This window comes from Buteo buteo, chromosome 1 (assembly GCF_964188355.1).
Source record: "Buteo buteo chromosome 1, bButBut1.hap1.1, whole genome shotgun sequence".
In the NCBI taxonomy this organism is placed as follows: Eukaryota; Metazoa; Chordata; class Aves; order Accipitriformes; family Accipitridae; genus Buteo; species Buteo buteo.
Genome location: NC_134171.1, coordinates 41880195 through 41900847, shown reverse-complemented (window position 1 = coordinate 41900847; position 20653 = coordinate 41880195). Strand labels below are relative to the sequence as shown.

The 20653-nt window shown below is 36.8% G+C and overlaps 1 protein-coding gene across 1 annotated transcript in view; it reads left to right on the top strand.

Moving 5' to 3' along the window:
* Positions 1-20653, top strand: part of GALNTL6 (polypeptide N-acetylgalactosaminyltransferase like 6) — a 505591-nt gene that overhangs the window by 166116 nt on the left and 318822 nt on the right. The window contains exon 2 of the mRNA XM_075028453.1: positions 10521-10629. Coding sequence (XP_074884554.1) covers positions 10521-10629 — 109 coding nt within the window. The remainder of the gene's footprint in view (positions 1-10520; positions 10630-20653) is intronic.

The following is a 20653-nucleotide window of genomic DNA, read 5'->3' as shown; positions in this document are numbered from 1 at the left end:
CCAAAAAAAAAAAAAATCCATTTCTATTGAAAATATTGGTCAGCTTGGGTTATTTAAAAAAAGCAATAATAAATGGTAGCTATTTTTTTCTAATATTGCTGGGTCTGCTGGGTCAGTGGTATCAGATTTGCTGTAAAACTGTTATGAGCTATACCACAGAGATTTGAAGAATGTTACACTCAGGAAGAAAATAAATTTTTTTATAAGTAAAAGGTGCATCAAAGGAGAAAAAAAAAATAAAAAATGCTTCTGAAATTGTTGTTGTCTCATGCAACAAATAAGTTGAAATTTGCTCATTAGTGATAACCTAACTGTAGTGATCATTCTGTACTGTTTATAAAATGTGTCCAGTACTCTGTGAATATTACCTAAGAGAAGATGTGCTTTTATTAAAAGAAATTCAAAGGCAAATTACTTCAGAAGTAAGTTAGCATAAGAAAATATGATTGTTAGTCACCACTGAACAGGTATCTCAAAGTGAAAAATGATTTGCTAATGGAAACACCTAACACTTGAATCCTACAAGAAGCAGTTTTTGTCTTGAGTTGGTGCAGTGGCCAATATGAAACAGCATGATTTTTATCATAGTGAAAATCTAAAGACATTATTCTAAACTTGGAAAAATGCATATATCTGAAAAGTCTATTAACAATAAGTACTATCATATGTTTATTATTCATCCTTGCAATATTGCAAACTGCAGGTAGTAAAAAAATTAATCAGTCCCCAAACCATAAATAAATTTCTCTCTGTTTCTTTTGGTTTTTTAATTAGATTTTTAAAAATTTTTAAAATTACTGACAATCTAATTCTTTGCCATGGACATAGGGTTTGGGTTTGTTTTTTTGTTTTGTTTGGGTATTTTTTTAAATTATTTTAAGGAGAAAAGAAAGGCTTTTTATCTAAAAGAACATACTTATAATTTCCTATGACCATGTGGCACATGGCTAAAAAACCCCAGAAACCTATCATATAATAAGTTATTTCAGGAGTCACTCACAGTCGTTGTTTATATTCATCAGAAAGGTCTTACAGAGATCTTTGTTGGTTCAAAAACCAACCAATAGCCATGCTGGCAAAGATCCTGCTGAGTGTCTTTAAACCCTTTTCATGTCTTTTGATGTAAAAAATAATTTCTGAAAGAGGGAGTCATTCAAAATACGCAGCATTAACACAACATCAGGTATGATTTTTAAACTTGCCAAAAATGAATAGTCAAGTATGGATATGGGCTCTTCTGCAAGCTTACCCTGTTGTGTTGGCAAAGCACTCTTGAGTGGAAGGAGGAGACCTGGAGAAGCAGCACAGTGTCAGCATGTGTTTTAGTTCATTTAGATCTGCCATAGATGCTTATGTTACTTGAGTTTGGTTTCTTTTCACCAAGTTGGAATTGAGACAAGTGAAAATAAAACATTAAGAAAAGATTGGTTTAGGTGTTTTAGTTATTGAGCAAATCTGTCAGCAGCTTAGACCAGCAGGCAGAAAGAGGTAGGAGTTGCTTGCTCTTAGGAATCTTTTTTTATTATCCCTTAAGTCTAGACCCTACCTCCTGTCCTACAGTCAGTTGAAATTGTGTCATTTAGGAAGCCAAGGTTCACTGCCAGGCTTTGTAGGCCACCATTGGTAATGCATGGTGTTTCCGCTTCAACAGATGCAGAGTCCAGACTCCTCTGGAATTCAGTGCATTTTATCCCCTGTCTGTCTACCTAGTAATACCCTCGTCCCCCTCCAAAGGGACAGGACCATCTGTCTTATGGGGAGAAGCTGAGGGAGCTGGGTCTGTTTAGCCCTAACAAGACATGTTATTTACACCCAGCATACCAGTGGGAGATGGAACCAGACCTTTCTTGGTGGTGCAGAGGGAAAGGGCAAAATGCAACGGGCACTGACTGAAATACAGAAAAATCTGTTGAGACATACTGTGATGTGCCCAGGATAGCTACTTGGTGCTCTTCTGTCCCACTCCACTGTATTCTTCTGGGGATTTAGAATACTTTTGCCTGTGTTACCTGAGTCATTCTTAGCAGTCAGGAAATACAAATGTCAACTTTCAGGTTGCTTCTCCTTTATAGTAGTAAGAGATGCCAGCGTGTAACTACTTGTTCATATGACAAATTAACTGAAGTTGCCCTGCTCCTTTCATTGAGGCGATAATAGATGTTTTGGAAATGCTAGATGTTAAAAGAAATGAGAAATAATTTTTTAAGGATAGTTTCAACATACATCAGAGTTGCGAAGCTCAGAACTTTCCTTGGTATCCCCTGATATAGTCAACGTAGTAGGCACCCATGAACCCTTTTCCTGGTAACTTGTAAAATATGTGTGTTTAAAATTCTACATCCTGAATGGCAGTGCATACTGCAAGCTCTTAATCCATGAATGATGGATGTAAGACATTATCTGTGCTAGAGAAACTGTTAGTCTTCTCATACCAAAGTATATTATTAAGCAACTGTAATCCTCCATAATTTGACATGATAAATTACAACTTTCCAGCATGGAAATGCATCCTTACAGAGTTCTCATTCACCCAGTGCTCAAGCACTCATACACTGGCTCAACAGGAAATTGTGATGTTTTTTAAAACTCATGTTTTAACTTAGTTTTTTCTGCAGTTTTGTGACTTTAACAATATAACTGTAGTGCAGCAATAACAGCTTTTATACCTGTCCATAAAAATCTCAGTAATGAAATGCTTGGGGAGCTTGGCATTTTCTAAATAACATTATTAACAGCTTTAATTTGGAGTTGATGACATGATGCTACTGGGTTGTCCATGATATTCTAGAAACTAAAAGCACAGAAAGTCTGATGTAAGTGTTTCAAAAATGAAATAACCTTGAGTCATTCAGATGTCGCAGACTAAATCAAGTGCTGCCCTTTTTTTGATGTGCTGGGCTAATTATTTCTACTAATGTAAATGTCAGTGCAATGAACACTTATTTGCTGTGGTATAACAAATAAATGGCACAGGAAATCTGAGCATATGAAGAAATGCATCATGTCTTCAGCTCTATTATATTGCTTCAAGTCAAGGGTTTAGAAAACAATTCAGGTTCGTATTTTTAAAAATGTTTTTAAAGTACTTAAAACTAAAGTAAAAATAAAATTAAAAGGCAGTAATTATATCTGAATGTACTCTGATTTTTTCTTCTTTTGAAAGATTCTGAGCATTAGAGCCCTTACCACCTTCTCTTGATAGCAGATAGTAGTTTTCTACATTTTACTGAACAACCTTTGCTTCGTCCTCAGTGTCTTCCAGCCTAATGAGGATATCCAGATCTATGGCAGTCATTTCTCTGAAGTATGTGGGAGGGTGGCACTGTAGGATGAGGTCCCTCAAATGTTCCTCTGGCTCTCTTGTCTCTCCAGTTCTCCCTGGGCATCTCTTGTATGTCCCCAAAGTGCTGCTCCGAAGGGCAGCAGTTTTGGGAGGCAGTGGCTGGCCAGCAGGGGTGCAGGGCCAACCGAAACTGTCTGTGAATGGCATCGAGACGTGGGTGCCCCAGTGGGCAAGGCAACTGCTGCCCACTCTCCCCCCACTCCCCCCAGCCTGCCACTGCACCCACTGCAGCCACTGCTCCCCTCCCAGAGGGACAGCATCCCAGAGAAGGACCCTGAGAAACATGTAGCCTGGGGGTTCACAACTGTCAGCTGATATTTTCAGGCTGTGCCCTGCGGGCTCCTTGTATCTTTAGGAAAGATCATGGTGGATCCAAATTGCTCTACTTCCATTTATGGTCACAGGCGCTTAAGGACTGTATCATACCTGTTCGCTCTGCAAAATATCTATATGCAGATCTCAGTTATTTTGGGTCATTCAGATGTAAGATCTTTTTTGGTTTTTAGTCTAACACTGAAGAGATACAGGGAAGGAGAGACACACAGGTGATGTTCAGAGCTTAAGCATAAAGGCGTAGAGATGAGATAGTGTGATGTTTGGATTTTATACCTTTCCTATAGGTCAGACTGCCTTATATCAAGCACATCCATAGGGGAAATAGTATTTTGGTTTTCATTTGTAATATCCTCAGCCAGTCACTGCCCAAGAATGGATTTTGCTTGTGTGTGCAAGTGAGAGAGCACTTGACTTCAGATTTGGGTGCTGTAGTCCTAATATTTCACTTTGATGGTCTCATGCTAAAATTTAGCATAAACGGAAAAAGGGGAAATCTTTCCAAATTGGTAGTTTTCATGACCATTCCAACTGTTGGGGAGGAAGCTTCATGAGAATGTCTGTCTTCCTATGCTTGTGATAATACCAGAAAAGAAATTTGGGAAATGGACACATTGTGATTTTGCAGCTGATTTATAGTAAACATACAGTGGTATATCCAGTGACACCACTCTTTAAAAAGTGTTCCTTAACTTTATTCTGCTAAAGGAATGAATTTAATTGCTCAGTGGGTTCTGTTTTGTTTCTTTTTTTTTTTTTAATTATTGTCATTTGATCAGAGTAGTTGGTCTGAGTTGCTTAGAGTCCTGAGAGTTATCTGTGTTAGGAGGATGGAAAAAAAAAGTGAATTATCTGTTTTACACAACACTGTTTACAAACACTATACAGAATCTTTTATTTCAAGAACAAGGAGAATCAAACAGTGGTTGTTCTTATTCTTCTCTTGAAACATCCCTGAAGCTGTCTAATCTCAGTACTACTTTACAACCTTTCTTTCCCATGTGCATCTTTTTCCTGAACAGGAACAAGTGCTTATGTTCTAGGTAAGATTATTTCTTAAAATTCATTAAACAATTGGAAATGGTTATGCTGATCAGCATATGATGTTTTGTTAATGCAGTATTTGATTGTATGTTGGTGTTTAGTAAAATAACCCTAGAGCTAGTAAGCAAATCCTCAGGCTCAAAGTGAATCTGTAATTATGTTGTCTTTTTTGAGAAAGGTGCATTTCCATTGATATATCATCTTCCTTTGCCTGAGTCTCCTCTAATTGTCTGCCTCCAAAGAGTGAAATTAAAAATAAATGAGTTATTCAATGGAGGCACTTGTTTCTGAGTTCGAGCTTTCAAATGTCACAGCAGAGAAGCTTTTCCCCCCCCTCTGAGGGTTGTAATAGTCTGTGAGTGAGGTTTTGATAATTGTGCTATTTTTTGGGCTTATCATATTCTCTGTAATTGAACCAGATGTTGAGTCTTCTCTAGAGGAGAAGGATCTTCTGAGTCTGTGTAGTACTGTATCAGTCTTGCATCCCAAAAGGTTTGAGGTTAATGTGAAAATGAAATAGTAAGGCAGATGCTGTATGTAATGTTGCTGTAGGTGGGTAATGCCTTTCAGACTGAAACACTTAAAAATGTGCAACTCACAGCTGCATACTACGTGTAACAAATGGTTGGATGATAAATTGTTGTAGGATTTTTTTGACAGCCGGTCAAAATCCAGCTCTTTGTATACAGAGTGATATTTACTATTATAATAGTGCTACAATGATAAAAATAGTTCTTGAGTTCTGTAGAGGCAGACTGCACTATTTGTGAGTGACTTACAGAAATGTTTTGGAGGGGAAAACCCTGAGTATGTTTCAGCTAATCAGCTGGGCTGGTTTCTCATTCCTATGTATTGATATGTCACTAAAGAACACATATAAGCATCGCTTCTATGTTAGGGTGAGGTACTGGTGGGGGCAGGCATGCCCGGGTCTTCTCCTTTTTCATACCTTGGTTTCCACTGGAAAGAAGCCCTACTGCATATGTTGGAAGGAACCATAATGTTCTCCAGTCATACTTCCCATTTCTTAGGCCCTAGCATATACCAAAACAGTATTGTTACCCTTGCAGTTACAGGTATATGTAGACCTAACACTTCACACCAATCTTGCAGTGTTGCTGCTTTTTAAATATATGAGAACCCAGAATGTGCAGACTCCAGAATACTTTGTCTCCGATGAGCTATGGCTCAGTAATTTGCTTAGCCACAGATTAGTAATCCTTGATAAATATTTCTTTTATAGGCTGGAACCAAGCTTATTTGATTATTTGTTTAAATGTCTAAACCCAATTTTGTGCTGAATTGATAAGGTGTTTTATAGCATGTATTTAATCTTTTTTGGTCTGGCTGCTCATGTTACCCCTAAAATGAAGAATTCCTTTTGTTGTTGTCCTGGTTACAGCTGGGATAGAGTTAATTTTCTTTCTGGTAGCTAGTATAGTATTATGTTTTGGATTCAGTATGAGAAGAATGTTGATAACACCGATGTTTTCAGTTGTTGCTAAGTAGTGTTTAGTCTAAAGTCAAGGATTTCTCAGCTTCTCATGCCCAGCTAGCAAGAAAGCTGGAGGGGCACAAGAAGTTGGGAGAGGACACAGCCAGGACAGCTGACCCAAACTGGCCAACGGGGTATTCCATACCATGGGACGTCATGCCCAGTATATAAACTGGGGGGAGTGGGGGCGGGGGATCACCGCTCAGGGACTAACTAGGCATCGATTGGCGGGTGGTGAGCAGTTGCGTTGTGCATCATTTGTATATTCCAATCCTTTTATTATTACTGTTGTCATTTTATTACTGTTATCATTAACATTATTAGTCTCTTCTGTTCTATTAGACTGTTCTTATCTCAACCCATGAGTTTTACTTCTTTTCCCAATTTTCTCCCACGTCCCAATGCGGGGGGGGGGGGGGGGGGGGGGGGCAGTGAGTGAGCGGCTGTGTGGTGCTTTGTTGCTGGCTGGGGTTAAACCATGACAGTTGCCTTCTTTAGCATTTCTACCTATGTGGTGTGGTTAATTTTATTTGTGTTTAGCCCATCAGCTTATGGTTAAACATGTGTTCAGCAAAAATTCAGAATCAGGATCTGTTAGCACATTTGATCTTGTGAAGTGACTTCATATTCACCTATTCAGAACTTGTCTTTCTGAGATTGACCGTAGAGGTTGGGATGTGGTTTCTGGGCTTTTTTGTGCGTACTTACAAGTAGCAACACTATCTTGGTTATTATTATCTAGCCATTACACCAGATACTCATAGCCTGTGTTTAACAAAACCAGAGTTTGTTCTAGTTTGATGCAAAATAGTGTAAATTAACAACGTATCCAAAAAGTTGGAGAACTGAGAAAAAAAAGTAGAGAGTATGTAGGGAGAAGGCAAGGCTAGAATAAGACTATGAAATTATTTCCCCCCCCCCCCTTTTTTTTTCCATATCCTTCCTTTGCTTACTTGCCAGCTAGAGATGTTTTAGAAATGGGGGCTCTTCCAGTCGCCATCTGGAAGAAGGAGGCATGTGAGTATACTTAGACAGAGTTTTACAATGGAGCCTTTTAGCAGTTTTAAAACATTCCAGAAACTGTGTTTTAAGATCTTCAAAATGCAATTTGTTTACCCTTAGGCAGAAATGAAATGGAGGAACCATTTTTCTCAAGTGCTTTTGTATCTTGTTAAGCAATATAGTAACATCAAAAAAAAACAAAAGTTCTTTCAGTTGAGGGACTGAAGGCAGTTTTGATTTCTTCAGAGCTGTAGAATTTTCACTGCAAAACTCTTGCTTTCCATAGAGTTTGGCTGTGAAACTCTACATCCCTTCCTAAGCCCTGTTTCATGCTTACTGCAGAAGTAAAACTAGTGCGTACACAGGGTGAATTTCATGAACTCCAGTCCCTTTAATGGCCACAATGTTCACTCCTCATTGAGATTATGCTGTCTGAATACCACTCTTAGGAAGCTACTTGCAAGGGCACTGTATTTAATTCCCCACTACACTGAAAGAATATTAGAGCTAAAAAATCACCATGGTATTGATTTCTCTTAACAGTATGTATTTTGATGGGAGACAGGTAAGGGATTTATTTTTTAAAAAAAACAACCCAACAATCCAAACAAAACCCTCCGTCATTAAACAGGGACTTACGATGGCACCAAGACGATGGTTTTGGATTTGTTTGTTTCCCATTTCCTCTTAGGGCAATGTAACCCTTCCAAAATATGAGCCACAGCAAGACGTCATTTAGCTTTGTGTGTTTCACACGGTATTTGGATTTATATTTATCCTTTTGCTAGATTAATTTTAGTGAATGTATTTATTTAACTATATTATGCTTGCAAGAGGGCCCCCTGGTACATTAGACTTGTAAATGTTATCAGGTAAAGTACCTACAAGTAATTAATATTTTCTAGAGTAATGGCATCAAAATGCAAATAGGCAACAGGAAACCAGCTGCAAACTCTGCTACTTGGCTTTCTTTCAGTGTGCTGCAAACTTGCCTTTTAAATAACTATTTTTAGGGAAATAAGACAGCATAGGAATATAGGGTCACAAAAATAAAGCTTATCCTGGTTTTGATAGTTTTGATAGTCTTGAATTTTTGGGACCAAGTGGTTTACACTAGCTGCTCCCATATCAACAAGGGATAGAAGCTTAATTGAAGCCAGTCTGTCTGGGCCTGACTTTATAGAGACAATTAGTGCTTTGGAGTGGATGATTTTAGGAATTTGGGCTCAAGAGTCATGGTTAACTTTGTTGCAGCCTGTGTTCTACCTTACGCTACTGATTTTAAGAAACAAGCTATTTCATATTACTATTAGAACATTAGCATTATTTGAACTCTGAAATTATTGAAATTAATGAGTTCATTTCGAGGACATGAAAGGTTAGATATTTTGATAACATGAAATAGTCTTATCAGGGTATCTTCAATTCTTCAGTTCTTCCAGGTGTGAACCTCTGACTTTTATTATATTAAAACATGACAACAGACTGTTTTCTTGGAATATATCTGCAAAAGTTGTAATAGAGGAATAAACACAGGCTGGATTGCATTTTGGTGATACGTAACATAAGTTGCCTTTAATATTAAAACTAAAAAAAGTAGGTCATAGTAGCAGAATGTGATGGATTTTTCTCAGTAACTCAGGTATTTATTGGAGAGCACTGAGCTCACAACACTTTGCCCTGAATATCCAACATTCTCAGAAATATCAGCTGGCCCAAAGCAGAGGTTTTCTGCATGGATCTTTGTCAGCCCGGATTTCTGGCATCCTTTGCTTGAGGGTAACCAGCCATGCCTGGCATTCCTCACTTCTTGCTTACAACTCTGAAAGCCGTCAAACCCCAGTTTTAAGGATGGCTTAGCTACTAGATCCACACCGTGTAGCTTGGCAAATATTTGTCTGTCCTAAAAAGAGAAACCCTAACTGAAAAGGCTGGGACAACTTCACTTCGAGCCACTGAGTATCATCAAGTATTGTGCTGCCAGTAGTGTAAAATCAGTAAGAGAAGATGGGTGAGTCCAATGTTCATTGGGTTTACATACTTCATACATGAAGTTCAGAGCGTCACTCTTACATATTCGTAAGATTTTTGTAGATCTTTCAATATTTCCTAGTAGAAGGCTGATCAAATGTTGCTTCCCTGGAACTACTTTTCAAGTGTGTTTTCACCTACCCTTTGATAACAACATTTGTAACATGCATTATATGTATGTGCTTTGTTCTGGACAACTTACTGGTTCAAGCCTAGAATTAACAGAACTAGAGTTTTCATGTTACTCCTAAGCAGCAATGAATTGCTTCTTCACTTTCTTCAGCACAGATACAGTAGATCATCTTCTTTGCTTATCAAAATTTTCTCTGCTTCTTTTACCTCTTTTTTTGTAAATTAACCATTTAAAAAAAGGCTGACTTCATTTGAAACCTTCTGCAACTTTGTACTACTTCCTGTGGATCTAAATTTTGTGTACTTATAATGTGCTTCTAATGGTACTTTACTATTTTATTTTTTATAAAATACCAGCATTTGGCAGAAAGAATGAGAAAAAAGAAAAGCTCTAGAAAGATAAATTTGCTTAGAAGCAAAAAGCAGTTCTTCGATTTACTCAAGAATTTGGAGTCTGGAAAGGAGAAGTCAACTTACCAACTGCGTGTTGCATGGGGGATTTTTGCTGGGTATTTTGGGGGGAGGTTGGTGGGTTTGTTTTTTTCCCATTATCTCTTACCATGAAGAAAGATCTACAGGATTTAAAAGTGCTTTGAGGGTCTCTCTGCTCTGTGCCTCTGATGCAGTGAGCCTGGCCTTATGTGTTATGTAACTCATCATTAGCTATTTAAACAAACAAACAAACAACAACAACAAAAAAAACACAACCCAAAATTAAAGGGGGGCTTTGAAAGGTGCTGAGTAACTATAACTCTAGTTTTGCACAAGTGACAGTTTAAGGAAAACATCAAGGTACTTCATGAGTTAGAGGATGAGGCATTTTTGGAACCTGTTCAATTTTAGTGGTCCATTTACTTCATGAGCTTCTTGCCAAGCAGTTGTAGCAGGACACTGCTGGAAAGAGAAATGTTAAACACAAGTTGTTTGACATACTTCCCGTAATTGTTTGTCAAGAACTAAATTAATGTTTTTTTCTCACACTATTTAGAAAAATAGCTTCATTTACCACAGTAAAGTTTAAATATTTGCACTGGATAAACTGAATGTTTTATTTGCTTGTGCCATATAAATGTTCTTCTGTAATAATGCAAACCATATATGTATGTATTTTTTTTGTTTGTTTGTTTACTGTTTTCACAGACACTTCCACTGGGGCTGGGAGATGGACAGCTCTTTACCTGGACTGATGGATTGAAAAGGAAGGACTGGCATGATTATGAAAGCATTCAAAAAGATGCTATGCGTTCAGGTATACATAAGTTCAGAGCAAATTGAAGTGGTTTATTCATTCTTTCTCCATACGGTTATTTTTTCTTTTATGTCAGCTAAAAAGCATTCCTAACAGGCTTTTTTTGATTGCAGCATGTCACAAGGACATAATGTTCTGAGCTGAGGGGTCAGACCAAGCACAAATACCTTATCTCTGAAAATAGCCAAGTGAAAATAATGTGGTTTATGCGAATAGCTATATAATGATTGTACAAGGAAATGGGCAAAAATATTATTAACAAAATATTTTTGATGTTGAAATCAGTTGTTATACTGTGACCAAATATAAGCAAAAGTGTCCTTTTCCAAAGGGACATATGTTACAACTGAAGTTGGGTGGTCCTTAAATCAGTGGATAATACCTGAGTCCAGTACCTATAACTGCCAAGAACATCCAAGGTTATGTGAGAAACAAACGCTGACCCTTTTACCGTTGTCGAAGTCCAATCCTTTAGTCTTGCTAAAGCTACTTCACTTCATTCTGACAGTCTAAAATTATTTGAAAATGAGAGCAAATTGTATTTGTAGATACACTGAAGGACACTTTGTTACAGTGACTAATGTCATTTTAATGTACCTTCACGTGCTGTATGCCATATGTGCAAAGAAAGGTTTGTGTTCCTCTTTCTGTCATCAGAGCATGTTCAGATTTGAATCTTTCTTTTATAATTTACACCTATTCAACATAAGATGAATTAAATTAAAAGGAAGGAAGGGAAACAGCAGTTGAATTGCACCTTAATCAGTGTCTGAAAGTCATTATTTTACAAAGGGCAATCTACTATTATAAAATAAATTATGCTATCTTGATCCCTCTGTCAGAGGACAGCCAACACCTCTGCCAAAATACGTCTATAACTGAATCCAGTTGACAGATTCATAAGACTTGGTAAGTACTTAATTTTGCAGGGGCCTGAACAAGTAAAATATTTCAAGTGTACATTAATTTTATAAACCATTTTTCCCTTTCTCTTTTGAATCTTTTTGATCACTAACTAAAAAAAATTATCCTTCCTTCACACCTGTGCTTAGGAGGAAAAAAGGTGGGGAGGGGGTGCAGTTATTCTAGGCATCTTAGGAGTTGTCAGATCAATGTTAATTGTGTTCCAAATTGCTAAGTGTAAAATGACAACTATCTAAGAGAGTAGGTACATAATAGAAGCAGCAAGTATTTAGAAACATGCACATGTGTAGGGAATATCACATGTTATCTGATTAGAATGGACCTTTGTGAGGGATATGCACTGATGCTTTGGCAATGTACTTTTGATTCCTGAATACATAATGTGGACCCCATATTTTTTGGAAAATAAACAATAATACTTATGATTATCTGATGGATAGCTATAGCATTGCCAATGTACTGCAAGCTACTGCATGGAGTTGACTAAGAAATTATCAAAACATGTTATGTAGCTTTGTAATTCCCGGTCCTACTGGGAACATTGTAACTGTAGTAGAGTGCCCTAGTATGAGAATCTTTTTTCCAGTAAACTTCTCTTCTTGGTAAAAATAATAATACTTAAAATATTCTGACTTACTTATGTTTTTACTGGCTTCCTTGTGATAGTGTTTGCTGAATGTGACCATTTAAGAAATCTTTTTTATTTCTATCTCATTATTATTCATTAGATTAACTTCTAATTATTTTTTTTTCTTTGAAAATCACAATATAGTAATACAAATTCAAAGGTATAGTATCTCAATGCACTCTTTGGGACATACTATATAGTTTCTGTCCCTAAAAACATAACAAAATGGAGCTGAAACCAACTTTTAATTAAAAATCAATCTAAAGGCATGAAATAACACCAGTAAAAGGGCTTCTCAGGACATTTCAGGAAAGACAGTCAATGCTTGTTACACAGAAAAGAAGAAAGGAGTGAAGTCTTTTTTTAATTCAGTTTAGCTGTTTATCTGTAAAGCTTACAATTTCCTGAGCACTGGGAATGTGAATTTCATAAATATAATTTTGGAGAGGTGCTAGTTTCTCCATGGCTAGTTCTTCTATTTCAAGGCCAAATATTTTGATCCCCTTTTTTCCACCAAATTAAAACCAATGTTCCTGAATTTGAGTGGTCTCTCCTCAATGGAAATCATGCATTATTTTTTTTAAAGCTAAAGAGAAAAGCCATTTGCAAGACGTGCAGAAAAATGGTACTATTTCTATTTATTTCAGGTGTTCTAGCTCATTTTTTTTTGGCTCTAAAATTACAAATGGTCTTGCATATAAATGCCGAAGTTAGCTTATGTTACTTTTGGTTTTATGGGGCTTTGTTGGATGACCCAAGGTTCAAATGTACGTTTATGGTGTTTCTACCATTAGTTCACACTCTGTTAGCCTGATGATGGTACTTGAGAAGGACTTAAGTGAATAATGGAGTGGCAAGGCTTTACATGTAGCCAAAACATAACATTCAAAGACTCTTGCAGAGACAGAGGCTTCAATAACTGGTACTGCTTTTTCAACTTCTCATTTATATGGAATTTGCTCATGGTATAGATCCTTCCAAGGTCAGTTTCCTTCAGCTGCAATTATTTGCTGAAGTCCTTTTGAGTGGAAAACACTGTTGTGGGCTTCCCACCTGAGAAAACAAAGGACGGTACAGATGCAATCACACCATAGTTGCTGCTTACTGTCACTGTTCCATCAGTGAGTGTCTGAATCTGTCTGGTGTCCGCCTGTGCCACACAGTTTTTATTTAACATTCTTTGATAGCTTTGAGTCCCACTCTGTAGGATATCAGTTTTACAGCAGAAGACACATTAACTAGTAGCTACACTGGTAATCTAAAGACCTGTGATATGTATTCCTGGTGGGTATTTCTTGGGATGAGGTGCTGACTTTTGGAAAATATGTGCCTTCTGTGTTAAGAATAGGAGAAGCATATCTGAAGCTCTTTCACATAGCAAAGTCCAAGCATGCCTTTTCAAATGTGCGTAAGATTACATCTAGACTTGGACATCAGATTGTCTTTTTTTGGTGCCCTTGCAGATTGTTACGCTGTTCTGAATGCAGAAGCAATGTACTCTTACTGGATATATATGTATGTGTGTGTGTGTATATATATTCTACTCCACTGCTAATGACGTTACAGAAAGAAATAAGCTCATCATGCAGGTATACCAATGTAAGATGTCACAGGTAGTATGGCCTGCAATTAAGGCAGCAGTCTGGGAGTCTATAAATTTAAGTATAATTTCCAGTTTTCTCACAGGTATTTCATTTTCTCTATGACTTGATTTCCTGGAAGGAGGTTGCGCTTTCTGGCTCTGTTAAGAATGTTGTAGGATATTGTTTCTTACTGGTGGAGAAAATGCAAAGCAGTCTTTGGAGTCATAATTCCTTAACAACTATTTTGTCCAACAGCCATATTTTTTCTGTACCCTAGTAAAAATCTGTAAATTAGCATGTGATGTGGGACTGCACTGCTATCAGTTTTGCTTATCACAGCAAGTCCAGTGGGCTGCGCACAGGTTTCTCTGAGATACTGCCATGATCTTACTGATACTGTTGCACAGATGCACAAAACAGCAGTTAGCAACTACACCTATTCCCAGCTGTATCTTCTGTAACAGAATACCTACTGTACAGGCACCACTGAAGGGAAAGTATCATTCAGTCTGCTTGATTTCCCTCTCTGACTTCAAACCATATGTCATTTTGATTTAGAAAGGAAAAGAAAAAACATACAACACACCTTTGGAATCGACAACTTGTATTTTCTGAAGGCAAGGGGACACACAGATGGGTTAAAAATCCCCCACTGACAGATCTGCAGATACAGTTGCCATGTGAGTGATTCGTTCATCTCCAGAAATGACCATGCAATACTGGCACAAATGGTTACAATTTAATAAATTATTTCTTAGTGGTCAAATGCAAGATCGGTGGAACAGATACTTCATGCCATCCCAGTTAGGTCATTTTCTTGCAAAGAAGGAATGACTTGGGGATCCACAGGTTACTTGTGAAGTATTTTTTGCTGTGTATGAAAAGACTAAAGCGGTCCTAGAGAGGTATGGAAAGAGATTAATTTACATGATACTGGTAAAAATATTATTTAGTCAGTCAGTGTAGATGGAATGCCCAGCCTTTCTTAAAGAAATTATGTATGGATCATTGCTGAAAAAAGAACATCACGTTGAAAGCATCATGATGTTTAGTGTTGATGTTTTCCAAACAAGACCTCACAATTTTTCATTTCAAAATGATGCTTTTTCTTGGAACTTAATTGTTTTAAAATCAAAAAAATTGAGAGGGTTTTTTTTTTAAATGTGTTATTTTTAAATCCCCCCAATTGTGGTTTTTTTTCTTTGTCTAGAAAATTGGAGATCAGTTATTCATGTGTTCCTGTTGCTTACCTTACCTGTACAGAACTTTTGAAACTCACAGGGCAGCCAAATGAGACACAGGAATGATGCTGGTCCAGCATCATTGAGAGATTGAGAGATGAGTCTATTATGTTTGAGAAGTTTTCCCCATACATATTTGTATTGCTGAAGGTTGTTCTTTAAAAAAGAAAAAAGAAACAAAAACCACACAAACAAAACCAAAGCAAACAAACAAAACCCAGCCACACTGAGACACAGTATTAAAGATATTTGTGTGGGATATTATGCATTAGTTTATGTTCAAAGCTAACTAAAGAGCACCCCTATTTTAAATGTACATATAAACAGACTAACCAGTGTCTGTTCCATCTGTTATTGGAAGGAAAGACTGCACCTGGTTACACTGTTCATTTAGGAAACACATTTCTTGCTCTTTTCAGCTACTTTGATAAATAACGTTTCATATAGCCAAATTTTTCATCGTCTTTCCATTGTCACTGGAAGTATTCCATTCCAAAATTTCTAATTCTGTCTGGAATCTTGTAGTTCTTTGCTATGATAGAATGATTTTGACAGGTTAATTGTATATTTTTTTGTATGCTATCATGTTTACTCTTGCTTTTTTAATATGAGTTAGGAAAAGCACCAGAACTACTTCTCTAGTACCAATTAATTTGCTATTTTACTTGCAGCTTATTTCTCTTTCCCAAGTTTTTAATGCAGTTTCAATATTTTCGATCTCTCTGAGTGGAAATAAGACTTCCAAAACAGTTCTAAGAATTTTAGTTGGTTAATTTTGATACAAGAATGCAAGAAGCCAATAGAGGGAATGTGCTGTTGGGTTGCAGAAGTACTAATTGCTATACTGTTGGTAGAACAGGGAAGGTAGCCCATTAGTTGCCAGTTATCTAAGCCCTGATTTACTAAAAGGCAGAAATGAGCGTTTAATGACTTGAATAGACGTAGTGAAATGAAAATTATTTCATTCAGTCAACCCAATCACTTTCATTTTTCTCTGAATATTACTCTGTCATTACCTCAAAACCAGTGATTGAAATATAGGAAAAGGAATGCAAAAGTTTACCTTAAAAAAAAAAAAAAAAAAAAAAAAAAGGGTAATTCCTGACTACACAGTCGTGATAGATACTTTGGGGGGGGGGGGAGATGTTTAATTGTTTCCATTTTCTGAAGTAAGCCATTAAGTCAATCAGATATTACAATGGAGGGGGAGGGGACAGAATAAGCTGATCAGAGAATCTGACTTCATTGGAGCTGATATGTCATCTTTTTGACAAGAAATCAGCATTTAAAATAAGAGCTGTTTCTATTAATTTATTTTCCTCTGGGAATACAACTGATGACATGCCTTGATGAAGAATATGCTTAATTTGCATTAAAAAATAGGAGAACTATAAACAAATGCAAATCTTACATCTGTCATAATTTTTGTTTCGGTAAGTAGTAAACAATGTCTTATGTGTATCAGAAAAGCGTTCTTGCATTGCAGTTCAGAGTTTTCAGTGCACCCTATGTAAATGCAGCTTGCGTAGTAATAACCTAGGTAGCTACCAGTATGCATATTAGTCCAGCTACAGCAACACTGATTGTATCATGGCAGAGTAAATCTGCCTGCATCTCTGGATAGGGACGAGATCCTGGATGCTGAAGCCCCTAATAATGCCATTTATCAGCTACTGACTTGGCAAGTTTCTTCGTTTCATCAGAGATTTCCCTACTTCTCTTCAGTTGTCTGGGGAGGACTCTGAGGACATGTCTATCAAGATGTTGATTTCAGGAGCATGGCAACTGCTTTGGCACCAATGGCCACTGATTTTCCAGCCTTTCTGATCAGAACTGAATGCTCCCAGGAGGGATGAGATTCACAGGAGAGAGCCATGAAGGCTTAAGGTACTAAATTCAAAAGCATCCATGAGAAGAAATTCTGTTTATTCCACCTCTATCTTTATGTCCTGGGTAGTGAGACCAAGAGTCCTAGAGAATCAGTCAATGTCAGTTTTACTCCATTTCTGAAAGTTATTTTATCCATTTCCCTCAAGAAATTCTCAGCTGTATGTGTTCATCAATTACAAGTAATAGCAGTAATGATGAATTACAGCCCTTCTCAGATGAGAGGAAGGATGCAAATGTCTAATTCTTGGGCTTTTAAAGAAGTACAGATTGAATCTTTCTATTTTAATATGGTGCTATTTCTGATCATGAAAAGCTATTTCTAACTACAAGTGATAGCTTTCCTATTGTAAAATACTGCAAAGGGGGAACGGGAAGAATAGAAGAATGGAAACTTTCCAGTTGAGCAGAACTGATGGAAAACAAAAAATAAGGTTTAATTCTGAAAAAAATTTTACCGATTCTATTAATGAAATTAATAGCCTATAAAGTGATGCAGAAAGATTGCATACTGCTAGTTCCAGTGTGGTTTTTTGTTTCCAATTTCTGTTCTTTAAATATTGTTTTGGTTTTTTTTCTTTATAATGGTTTTGAGATATTTTTGACTGCTTGCTTGTGTATGCTGAAATGATTATGTTCTATGAGAGGCATTGAAAATTCAGTGTAATTGAAAGCAAATTTCTGAGAGAGTGGTAATAGGTAAGGAGCTGCATTTATAACACAAAATATAAATTTATAAAAACCTTTGTCTTCAAAAGAAAATTGGTTAAAGAATTGATAAAGTGACTTCTAAGATATGGCTGTCAATACTTTCTATGTTTGACTGTTGAGCCATTTTGCTCCTGTCTGCTAATAAGATCTCAGAGGAAAAAACTTTTAGAATGTATTGTATCACCCAGTGGTTATCCCAGCAGTTACCAAGCCATTTGCACAGTCTTTGTTACTCCTATTTGTATATTTAAATAGCATGTGGAAGCCTTATGTGGAGGGAAGGAATGAAGATTTAATTCTTTCCTATATTCAGTATAGTCTTTACCTTTCTGCTTCTTCAAAATGTTATTTTGACCAGGAGAAGGGGATTTTAAAGATCTTGACCTTTACATGCCTCGGTGCAGGCATTTCATAAAGATTAGTTCTAGAAGCAGACAGTATGCTCTATAGTTCTACAAACAAACATTCATACAGATTAATTCTATAAAGAAACTAAACAGAGACCTAGAAAAAGAAACGAACTGTATGTTTGTGATGAAAATGGAAATAGAATGAAACTGTGTTCTTGGGATGGAATGTTAAAAGGAGGCAAAAGAATCAAGAGTGCTTTTGTACAGCAATAAAAAGTAGTGAACACCTGAGATTTGACTTCTGTGTGACCTAAAGAAATTATGCACTGGTGATTTTTTTCCATCATTTCTGTTCAAGAATTTTTGAGAATGAAGTGCAGTAGAATAATGCCCCCAAACTTCTATGGTTAATCCTTATCATTTTGAACAGTGCCCATTCTTAAATTCAGAAGAACTAGTGCCAGAGTACCTCTAGAAGATACGAGGCAGCATCATACAGATAGCAGTGTTAAATGTAATTCCCTATTGGTTATGAAAAAATTAGTTCTGTGATACCGATACAGGTGAATATAATCAAAGTTGTGCAGGGAAAGAAGTGTATACTAAAATATTGATTTACTTATCCCATATTTCAGATGGGATTATACACTGGAAATTCTGTCAGCATTATGTATTAAACAGATTTACTAAATTTAATTTAGGCCTCTGAACTTGCAATTCCTTTAGAAAGAATTTGAGAACTTGCAATAGAATTGGAACTGTAGTGGGTGCCAAGGTCTCAATAAACACACATAACCTAATTGTTCATAGCATTAATCATGAATATGCTTCATGCAGTTTACTATGTCTTGTTCTGTAAAAGGGAAAAATGTTCATCAGTTTATCTTAATGCAACTCTGACATGATTAAAAAATTATAAAATACAATGTTAATCATAGCTTGTCAAGGAGATGGCAGGTAAAGGATATATAATATGAAAGAGATGGTTACAATCTACTGCAGTTACATAAAGTGTTTCAAACATTAAAACACATTTGTAAATGCAAAGCGCTGTAGACTATGATCAGATTTACCACTCTGACTCAAGCTTAATGGTCTGGATGTCCTCATGAAAACAGTGAGATCAGTTTGGAGCCAGGTGCCAAGCACAAATAAGGGTATTATACTCTCAAATATTGATTTGGAAAGAGAGGTTTTTCAGTGATGCCTTCTTCAGAAGTTTAAAACCTGATATCTAGAAAATATGGTTTGTTTTGTTTTTTTCACAAGTGCTTAAGTTTTTCCCTGGACAACTACAAACTTGCCTCCTCAGATTGTGAAATGGCATCTCACAGTATTATTTAAGTAGTGATTTGGGGTTAGTACATACCCCCACTGGATCTCAAGTTACAACCTAATTTTACACTGCTGCAGAAGCAGCCAGGAAGTGTAAGGCTGTGGCTGTCTCTGTCAGAAAACTGTGCACAATAGAACTAACTCTTGCCACTTAAATCTCCATGAAAAAGGAGTTTGTGTGTGGCTATGTCAGAGTCAAGCTTCCTTTTTAAAGCATAATGTATCTCTGGTCTCAGTAGTCACAGCAAAGACTTGAGGCACTTTTTGTGGTTGAAGTTAACCAGATTCTTCCCCTGTTCTTCCCTGCCTCCCCCCTGCCTTTGAAATCTCACCAGTGATAGCACTTAAATGTAATTGGTAAGCTAATTTTTAAGGACTACCAGAGAGGCTAAGAAAGGGGGAATAGAGTTCATACTACTTCCCTTTGTCTCACATTAATTAGAGCATTGAAAATGATCTTCAGTGTACCCTTCTGTGCTGGGCATTGGCATGTTGATTTTTACCATGGCAAGCAAAAAGAAAATTGTATTTCCAGTACTCAGCAAGAAATGTCTATGACTATGGCGTAAACCAATGATACATATTCTAGCTTGAAACTAATGTTCAAATTTCAAGAAGTGCTCTGTTACAAAAATTATTAAAGTTGCTAGTATTTCATCTTTCTCTATATTTTCATCTGTTGGGGTAAGTGTGGTGTCAAATCCTTAACAGACCAAACTGTCCTCTCTTTAGTACCTTCTCCCCTTGTATTTAAATGGTGATCTCAATGCTTACACAATTCTAAAAAGAGAGAAGCAAACAAGCCAAAGGAAAAATAAAATTTAAAGAAAACACCAAGAAGTAGATGCCATCTGCCAATTAACTTGTGATAGTCCCAAGTATATGATTATCTTTTCTGTACGGTAGTGAAGATCTGTCGCCTTCACGTCAGTATTAGTGATGAAGTGCTGATCTTGGTGAATGTATTTAATGTGTAATACTTGAGGGTTTATTAGAGTTGCTGCCTGGAAGTAAGTTAAAAATAAGAGAAACTTGACTTTAGAAGTTTGGGGGGTGGGGGTGGGCAGGGTGTGTGTGGGAGGAGGTCTCAGCCCAAATCTGTCTTTTAATTTGTCACTTGCAGTCTAGGAAGGTGTTTGGGGCACTGTCAGCACCTTGTTGTCTTTCTCCATTTGCTTAAACTTTTTCAGGACTATCTACATGAAATTTAATAGGAATTCACCTGTAGATACCAGTTCATTTTTTTTTTAAGAGAAATGTATTTTGTAGTAATTCTGGAAAAGGAATTTTATCTGGATAGTCTTCTTAAACGTGTGGCTTATTTGCAGGGAGAATTTGAAATGAACAAACAGCTGAGAGACCTTC